The sequence below is a fragment of the Sapajus apella genome, unplaced genomic scaffold (assembly GCF_009761245.1).
Source record: "Sapajus apella isolate SASKATOON/1434 unplaced genomic scaffold, GSC_monkey_1.0 scaffold72, whole genome shotgun sequence".
Taxonomy (NCBI): Eukaryota; Metazoa; Chordata; class Mammalia; order Primates; family Cebidae; genus Sapajus; species Sapajus apella.
The window spans coordinates 2025732-2035393 of record NW_022437012.1 but is presented as its reverse complement, the minus strand read 5'-3'; the positions used below and the strand labels follow the sequence as shown (position 1 = coordinate 2035393).

The following is a 9662-nucleotide window of genomic DNA, read 5'->3' as shown; positions in this document are numbered from 1 at the left end:
GGCGCCGTGGCTCACGCCTGTAAGACCAGCCTGACCAATAGGGTGAAACCCGTCTCTACTAAAAATACACAATCAGCCGGGCATGGTGGTGCATGCCTGTAATCCCAGCTACTTGGGAGGCTGAGGCAAGAGAATCCCATAAGATTAGGGAAGCAGAGGTTGCAGTGAGCCAAGATCATGCCATTGCACTCCAGTCTGGGCAAAAAGAGTGAAATTCTGTCTCAAGAATAATAACAAGGATAATAATAATACTGTATTGTACACTGGAATTTTGCCAAAAGAGATTTCATGTGCTCTTACCACACACACACACACACACACAAACACGCGCGCACACACACACACACACACACACACACACAGTAACTGTGAGGAAACATGTTAATTTGCTTGACTATAGTAATCATTTCACTATGTGTTTCAAAATATCATGTTACGCCCTTTAAATATGTTCTTAATTTTTATTTATTTATTTTTGAGATGGTGGGGGGTCTCACTTTTTCACCCAGGCTGGAGTTCACTGGCACAATCATGGCTCACTGCAGCCTCTACTTCCTGAGCTCAAGTGCTGCCCCCCCCCCCAACCTTCTGAGTAGCTAGGACTACAGGCACACACCACCACACTCAGCTAATTTTTTAAATTTTTTGTAGAGACAAGGTCTCCTGTGTTGCCCAGGCTGGTCTTGAACTCCCAGGCTCAAGCCATTCCCCTGTCTTGGCCTCCCAAAGTGCTGGGATTACAGGCGTGAGCCACCATGCTTAGTCTGCAATTTTTATTTTTAAAAAAAGATTATAAAAAGAGTCCAGTGAGTGTGCCAAATTGAAGGCCACGGGTGAGGCTGGTTTCTGTGGGTGGAGCATGGGAGCCAGGTTACAGTGTGAGAGTGAGTGGAAGTGGAGGCAATGAAAGTGCACACTTGATCCAGGATGCTGGCCACCAGGAGGCAGAGGGGGTCGGTGGCTAGAAGGGTCCAGAGAGCCTGGGCTGGATTGACTTGGGAAAGTTAACCAGCTGATGGAAACAGTCAGCGGAGACAAAGAGGGTGAAGGTTGGGTGAGATGGTTGTCATTGTGTCGTCTTGGGAAGGAAGTCAGTAGGGTAGGAATAGGGACTGGCCATGGTCTGGGGGACATCTCTCTACCACTTGGATGCTGTTATGGACTGAATGTGTCCCCACTAAATTCGTATGGTGAAGCCCAACCCCCAGGGTGGCTGTATGTGGAGGTAGGGCCCAGAAGGAGGTAATTAAGGTTAAATGGCGTTGTAGTAATAGGGCCCTGATCCTATAGGATTAGTGTCCTTACAAGAAGAAATACAAGAAAGGGCACTCCCTCCCCTGCAACAACACATTCATTAGAAATGCCACATGAGGACAAGGTGGCCGTGTGCATGCCAGGAAGAGGGCCCATCACCGCAGACCAAAGCCTGCGGGATCTTCATCTCACACTTCCACCCTCCAGAACCATGAGATCAATTTCTTTTGTTTAAGCCCCCACGTCTACGGTATTTTGTTATGATCACACAGCTGACTAAGATAGATGGGAAGGAAGGGAACAGAGGGTACAGTTTAGACACATCTATAAGGGCAAGATGTTGGTTAGAAATTAATCCAGATAGACTCAACTCTTAGGAAATGGAAGGCGAGCCCATCTGTCGAAAATGAGAGGGAGGCGGGAGGTAAGAAATTTGAAAAACACATGGCTGTCAGGAGCATGCCTGAGAGCCTCCAGTGAGGAAGTGGGGTGGGACATGGCAGAATCTGGAGAGGACTCTGGGAATCTCAGGAGCCTGCAGCACAATGGGCTGGGTCTGTGGGACGTGATGAACCAGGGATGGCCCTCCCCGAATGCCATCCTTGGAACAGACACACAATGCAGAGGCTGGATGGGCCCCAGGAGTCCACAGGAATGCTGAGCAGCCTTCTGTTTGTCATGTAAGCAAGTAGATAGCATCTGAGTGCTGTGGCTTTTACCTTGGGCTGCACGTTGTCCCGAAGCCCGGGTGAAGGTCAGTGGTGAGAACCCACAGCTTGCTAAAGAGCAGGGAAGCAGTGACCAAGCTGGGGCTCACTGCAAGGGGCCATTCTGGTGGTGGAGCTCTAATCCTGGATATTAAATCTAGGCTTTAACAAGAGGGTGCCAGGAAGAGAAGCTATGCCCTCCTTTGGCATGGGAGGAAATCTGGGGCCCTCCCAACCTGGGTGAGGATCATGAGGACAGGGTGAGGGTGGGGAGTTCTGCGGGAACTCCAAAGGGTGATGCCAAGGCAGGTGGACTCCCCTAACCAGTTTGGGAAATGGTATCTCCTCCTGTTGGATTTTGTGACCTCATGCTCATTTCTGGGCCCCTCAATAAACGCTGTGTGTAACTCAGTATTTTTTTTATGTTTCACAAATTGATTAGTTTAAATGAAAATTAATGCTATTTTGAAGTTTGGAAGAGAATTTTATGACAGCCCATTGGGCACCGGAAACCCGGAGCAGGCCTCTCTTTTGGAGTAGATGCATGTGCTGGTTAAGAGGCTCCAGGTTTAAGGTCTCACATCACCATGTCCAGCTGGGTGGTCTTAAGCAAATGGCCTCACGTCTCAGCCTCAGTTTCCTCATCTGCACCATGGAGCTAATAACTATTGATGTGAGAGCTAGTGTTTGGAGCGACTCAGCAGAGTGTCTGGTGGAAAACAAGAGTCAATTAAAGGAGCCTTCATCATCATCTTCATCATAATTATTCACTTATTATCTTCAGGGATAATACAAATTTAAAAAGAAATCCACACAAACACATCTTCAGAAAATTAGAAAGTGTTTTTCCAAGTACACAGAAAAGTCCCCAGTGACCCTCCTCCGAAAAGTCATCAATAATCAGCTCCCAGGCTGGGCATGGTGGCTCACACCTATAATCTCAACATTTCGAAGTCTAAAGTAGGAGGATCACTTGAGCCCGGGAGTTCAAGACCAACCGGGGAGACATGGTGAGACCATGTCGCTCAAAAAATAAAAAAAAAAATTAGTTGGGATGGTAGCAGGTGTCTGTAGTTCCAGCTACTTGGGAGGCTGAGGTGGGAAGATTGCTTGAGCCAGGAAGTTTAAAGCTTTAGTTAGCCATAATTGCACCACTGCACTCCAGCCTTGGCAACAGAGCAAGACCCTGTCTCCATAAGTCAAAAATTACCAGCTCCACAGGCAATGCTTGCAAGCCTTTCTAAGGTTCTGCTCACTGTGCAGCCACAGGGCTTGTCAGCCTCTGGATTCAGATGCATGATGGGACAGGGCAGCAACCACCATGTACCAAAGGCTTCCACGTACCAGAGCCCGTACTTGGAATGTTTATATTTCTTAGCCATCAACTGAGGAGAGATGGAGATAGGAGCCGTGAGATGGGAAGCGGGGGTGGAATAGATCAAGGAACCCGTTCTCCGCAGAAGTCTTTTTTCCAGTTTGGAGACTGGTTTTCATCAGGCACACTGTTTCCATCCTCTGACTCAGATGTCCTATCACCAACCCCACTGCCCCGCACCCAATGTGAAATAAATACCTGTTGTTAGCCCTATCTGTGCATCTATCATGAAACATGACAGCCTTTAAGGCAGCAGTTCTCAAGCAGGGGCAATTTTGCCCTCCCTACCCCCAGAAAAATTTGGCAATGTCTAGAGATACAGTTTCTGTTGTCACAGCTTTAGAGAGATCGTGGGCTTCCAGTGGGTGGAGGTCCATGATGCTGCTAGGCATTGTACAATGCATACGACAGCACTCATAATGAGAATTATCTGGCTCCAAATATCAATAGTATTAAGAAACTCTGCTTGAAGGAAAAATCAGTCCTATACACCTCCCTTAACTCACTAAGGTTAACAAACTGGCAGTTTGCCAGATGCCATGGATTAAAAAGCCCTGTCTTGAGTGACTCTTTTTCCATGGCCTGACACATTTCTGTACAATTCAGCAGGTAAGAAGTCCTTTCAAGATGTGATTCTTTATTACTTGTTGCTGTATCATCATCATTTCATTCAGTCATCCATGCATTCATCCAACACACACTCATTGAGATACCTCTTACACTGTGACAGACTCTAGGGATAAAAAATGAACAAGATGAGGCTCTATGCTCAAGTTCAAAGTGTGTGTATTGGGGTTTAGGGGACAGACGTGTTAGTTAATAATTACAGTAATGTTCCAGGTAAAAGTTCTAATGAGATGCATTGGGGTGGGGCCACAGAGTGGGGTGTGCTCAGTATTTCTTATGGGGGCCTCAGAAAACTGCCCCTTCAGCCATCAACACTTTTTGGGTTCCACTTACAAGGGCCACTTCTGACACCTCCCTTTATGGAGTAGGGGGAGAACAGTAATAGGCAATTTGGACTCAGTGACCCCCCTCCATTTGGAAGATGCCTATAATCTCCCTCGAGGGGGAGCTTCAAATGAATAAAAAATTATTTGAACACACTTAGGTTTCAAAATCAAATGTCTGGCCACCCAGAGTCAAACAAACAGAAGGAAAGCAAGGTTCCAGAGGCTGGGAAAGACTCCAACCAAAGTAGATCAGTTCCACTTCTATTTATTATAGAAGTTCTCCACCAAGAATTGTGAGATATAACCTCAGGTCTAGAGAAGCCCATAAAATAACCCAAGGACCACAACTTATGCACAGGAAACCATCCTGTGATTATGTAAGGCAGTAATGCACTTTTGAAAATACAAGGGGCATAACAGATAGAGCCCTGGATGGTTGGAAATCAAGAGATCTGGGTGCTAACCCTCAGGAGTTAAGTGGGGTGTGTGGGGCTCATAGAGCTGCTGGTCTCAGCTCTGCTACCGACTTGCTGATCTCAGGCAGCTCCCTTCTCTCTGAAGGTCTCAGTGTGCTCATTTGTAAAATGAGGGATTGGGACCAGAGCATAACGAAGCATCCCTCCAAGGCACACTGAAGACTTAAAGAAAGTGAAGCCTCCATTTTTCCCTTCCACTTATTCCTGTGATAATCCAAGCATTTCCCTGAGATAAAAATGTAGACTGAACCTCAGCCCTGCACTCAAGGTACCAATTATGACAGTCTCGGAATCACTGCAGATACTTAAGGAGGCTGGGAGGGTCCCAAGGAAGGAGTTATAACTACGGAATAACACACCTCCAGGCTATACCTGGCTCTGCATTGTCCCCAGTATCCCAGCTGGTGTTTCTCCAAATTGAGAGTCAAAACTTATGAGTGCATGCTGTTGCTCTAGCATCTTCCAAGGCCAGCACTGCCACTGAAAAGAGGAGGCTTCAAGGCAGCAAGGGAGCTCCAAGCAAGCTCCAAACTGCACTCATCCCAACTACTGCTGCTGGAAGTCTTGGGTGGCCAGAAAAATGAGCATCTCCTGAGTGTCAACACTCTACTCAGCTCCAGGAGTACTGGTTTTCCTTATAATCAAACCTGAGGGGACTACGGCATGACAAGGAGGTTGGACACCAGGAGACTTGCCCAGGACAGAGATCGGAGAGTCATTTGGGTCCCCAGGCACTTTCCCTGGGAAGCTTCTTGGAACAGAGGCCTTGGGGACCAGTTTGGAATGCAAGTGGCAAGGGATGATTCTGGAATCTGGCCCCCACCTCTAACCCCCACTCCCTCCCATTCCTTCCTTTCTGCTGGTCTGGGTGGTGCCACTCTCTTGATCACAGATCCCAGAGCTCAGAGGGGCCGGGACTCCCAGGAATTTCTGTGGGAAAGAAAAACAAACCGTCCATCTTGCCGCATTTTTTTTTCCATCCTCCAGCCGCTTGCCAGAACCTGGGGAGTAGCAGCTCCCAGGAGCCAACAGACATGCAGACATTAGGCAGCGACATCCCACACGAGGGTGTGAGGAGAGTGGCAGGCGGTCCCGTCGCAGACCCGGAAGCTCCTGCCAGAGCTCCCTCAGGTTTTCCTATCTGCAGCCCGTGAGTGTGAAAATGTCAAGGTTTGAGGGCAGACTGATACTGATGCGGATTCCAATCCTCTTTTTCTGATTTGGAGCAAGAATTCTTCCCCCTCTCCTTTCCTTTCCTTGTCTATAACGCGGGTGATAATATCAGCCTAGAAAGGTGATTATGAGGTTTCAACGAAAGATTGGAGGCAAAGCGTCCAGGACACAATAGGCATTGCCAGGGGGCGGCTCCAGAATTTCCGTCCAGGACAATGTCAGAAGCCAGGCCAGAGGAAGGGGTGGGTGGGGAGCAGGGGCATTCATCTTAAAGCCGCTTTACCCTGGCGCGCACGAGGTTTTTCTTTGGAAAGGGGGCCCTCCGGAGAAGGGCTGGGAGAGATTTATGTTGGAAGGACTGGGAGGGAAGAGTCCCCATTCTTCAGCGGAAGATCTGCTAGTCCCCCTCCACACGCATCCTGTCCGAGGCCAGAGAAGTGGCGACACCGCCGCTCCCTCGGGCCCCCCAGCCCGCAGAAGGGCGCAGTACTCACCGAGTGCGCGGCGCAAGCGAGCAGCACCGGCAGCAGCAGCTGCTGCAGCGGCGGAGACAGGTGGGGACGCATGGTGCCCTCACGGTCCTCGCGGGCGCCCCGACGGCCGCCGGCCAGTGCGCTCCGCGGACTCGGGAGCTCAGCGCCCAGCGCAGGGTCCCGGGCTCCAGCCGGCCAAGGGGCCCCGAGGAACCATGGCTGAGCCACCCGACCTGCGGCGGGCCGGAAGACTGCTCCTCCTCCGACGAGGTGGCCGCTCGCGCTAAGCCGCCCGGCCCATTGATTAGGACGCCGCGCTGCCGGCGCGCCTCCTCCACCCGGCGGGGACTGGCTGGGGGCCGGCGCGGAGGCCGGCAGGGGAGGAGGCAGAGGGAGGGCGCGGGGGCCCAGAGTCGGCTCCCGCAGGCTCTGCCCAGGGCTGGAGGAGACCAGGAGAGGGCACGCTGGCTTAGCCTTACACGCGTCAATCCCATCCGACCCCAGGTCGGGAAAGAGCACTGCCTCTGGAGTCCACGGACCGAAGGCACAAGCTCGCTGGGGGCCGATGGGCAACTTAGGTCACCTTTGTAAGCCTCGGCTTTCTCATCCCTAATAACACATCTCTGATAATTTCCACTCCCAGACTGAAAGTTGTGACACAGTAAAGGCCCATGGCATCTATTCCCGCCCAACAGCTACCTTGCACTTTGTTTCCGTTTTTCTCTTTATTTTTATTTTTTCATTATTAAAGTCATTAGCGCTCATTCCAGAAAGTTTCACTCCCATGAGCTCCTCCTTTGATGATGTCCAAAGAGGATCTGTGGCACCCCCAGGCATCTGGGGACAGCCCTAGAGGCCCCCTTTTTACTGTTTCATTTAAAAAAAAAAAAAAAAGAGGCAGCGTCTCACCATGTTGCCCAGGCTGGTCTTGAACTCTTGGGCTCAAGAGATCCTCTCACCTCAGCCTTGCAAAGTACTGGGATTACAGGCATGAGCCACGGGGCCTAGACCTAGATGGGTCTTATAAACTCAATTTTTATTTGTCTGCACTGGTGCTCACTCCCTTCCCTCTTCTCTCCTCCTTTCTTGATCTTTCTCCTAGGCACTTTAAGTAAATCAGCTCATTTAATTCTCCCCCAGACCCCTAGGTGATGTGACGCCCATTTGACAGAGGAGGGCATTGAAGGTGGAGGAGGATTCATTACATACCCAGGTACTGCAACCCAGAGGCTCAGACAGGAAAGCCTGGATCTACCTTTCCATGGCTGACCTGACTCTCCGTAACTGGCCTGTATTCAGACGGCCATGCAGCTGTTAGAGAAACAATGTGCTCTTGTCCTTAGCAGCCTTCCCTATCAGAAGAGACTATTAGTAACCTGAGGCTGCTAAATCCTGGCAGAAATAAAAGGGAGAAAAAATCGTTCAGCTCCTAGGTCCAAAATCAATGCTCAGTACACATCAAACCTAAAGTATACATAATCACCAACTCCCTTCTAGAAACTCTTTCTGCAAAAATACTCACCCAAGGGCCTAATGGAATATGTGCGAGGATGTTTGCCGAAGCATTATGACAGTGGCAGGAAACTGGAGATTATATATGGGGAAGAGAACCATGCTTACGACTCCTTCCTCATGGGCAGCAGTCATTACTGTAACATTCCTGACTTGTTTCTACCCCTTCACTCTCTCTGTCCATTCCTCTCTCTCGTATGCATGCACGCATGTATACACAGGTGAGGCCAGCTTACATGATCGATGCCTTTGGAATAAGGAACTGGCATGAGTTCAGTCCCCTCCTCTCTCCATCCTTTGACAGCGTGTCCCCTACAGAGAGTCTGTAACTGGATTTCCCTGGCCCAGGCTGTGATTGGTGGTTGAGGCTCTACTGGAACTCATCCAATACCACCAGTGACAGGGTCTATCTAATTCTGGGGTTTAGTTAGGAAACCCACTTGCCTATAGTATAAACCACATTTTACAATACCGACTTTATTACTAATAAAAGTGATATTTGGCTCTATCTGTCTTGATCTCGTTTCTCAATTGGTTCAAGATTCAGGCTAGAAAGAAAAATGTTATTTCCTGGGCCCCGTGAACCCCAGCACCCTAAATGTCCATCACAAAGTGCCTGGGGTAAGGACTTGCAGCTTTTACTCTACAGGCTTCTGTGTTGTTTGAATGTTTTCTGTAACAACACTGTGTAGGGCTGTTCTGGGTTGAGATAAATAAAAAGAATACAATACCAAAATGCAATCTATGCTTTATACCAGAGCCTCATGATCTCTGATGAAAAAGCAAAACAACATTAGTTCTGGGCAATTCAATAAATTTCTGGCCTGTAGCAAGCCATTCTTGCTTAAATGGGAAGCTCTGCCTCTCAAGGAGAGTCGAGAAAAGGGATTGAAGTGCTCCTTGAAAGGTCATTAAAACCTGCCTGAGACAACAATTTTACAATCGGGGTAGAAGGGAAGAGGTAGGAAAAGTAACCATGTATTTACCACCTGTCACGAGCTGGGGAGTCTGTTAGGAAGCTCAGAAGTGTCATCATATTCAGTCCTCCAAGACCATATGGGAGACGGGAACTGGAGGCTTAGGAAATATAAATCCTTGCCTCCATCAGCGCAGCTAATAAGGGGAGGAGGCAGGATTTGAATCTAGGACTGAGCCCAGGCCTGTGTCATGAAGGAAACCAAATATTTCACCCCAAAATATACTTATTTGACATAATTTGAGATGGCCTCCAAACAGAAGTAGCCTTGCAAAGCTGTCTTTTGTTGGGGAGATTGCATTGGAGGTGAAGTCTCCCTTGTCCAGGCTGGGGTGCAGGGGTGCCATCTCAGTTCACTGCAGCCTCCTCCTCCCCGGTTCAAGCAATTCTCTTGCCTCAGCCTCCCAAGTAGCTGGGATTACAGGTGCGTGCCACCACACCCCGCTAATTTTTGTATTTTTAGTAAAGATGGGGTTTCACCATGTTAGCCAGGATGCTCTTGAATTCCTGGCCTCAAGTGATCCTCCCACCTTGGCCTCCCAAAGTGCTGGGATTACAGATGTGTGCCATCACCCCCTGCCTATATATTAATCTCTTGAAATCACTTGCTATTGCCATGAATAGCTACAAATTAACTAACAATGCCACACTGGACACCATAACCCATACACTATAGCTTACCACGTATAACCAAACACTAATTAATGTTATTCCTGTAAACCAATGAGAATTCCTGACAAACAACTTTGTATCAGCCCGTTTC

General features: G+C 49.0%; 1 protein-coding gene across 1 annotated transcript in view; it reads right to left on the bottom strand.

Annotated features, from left to right (window-relative positions):
• The window catches only part of SCTR (secretin receptor), an 82414-nt gene extending 75651 nt beyond the window's left edge, over nt 1–6763 (bottom strand). The window contains exon 1 of the mRNA XM_032250639.1: nt 6433–6763. Coding sequence (XP_032106530.1) covers nt 6433–6504 — 72 coding nt within the window. The 5' untranslated portion in view covers nt 6505–6763. The remainder of the gene's footprint in view (nt 1–6432) is intronic.
• Between the last annotated feature and the right edge of the window lie 2899 nt (nt 6764–9662).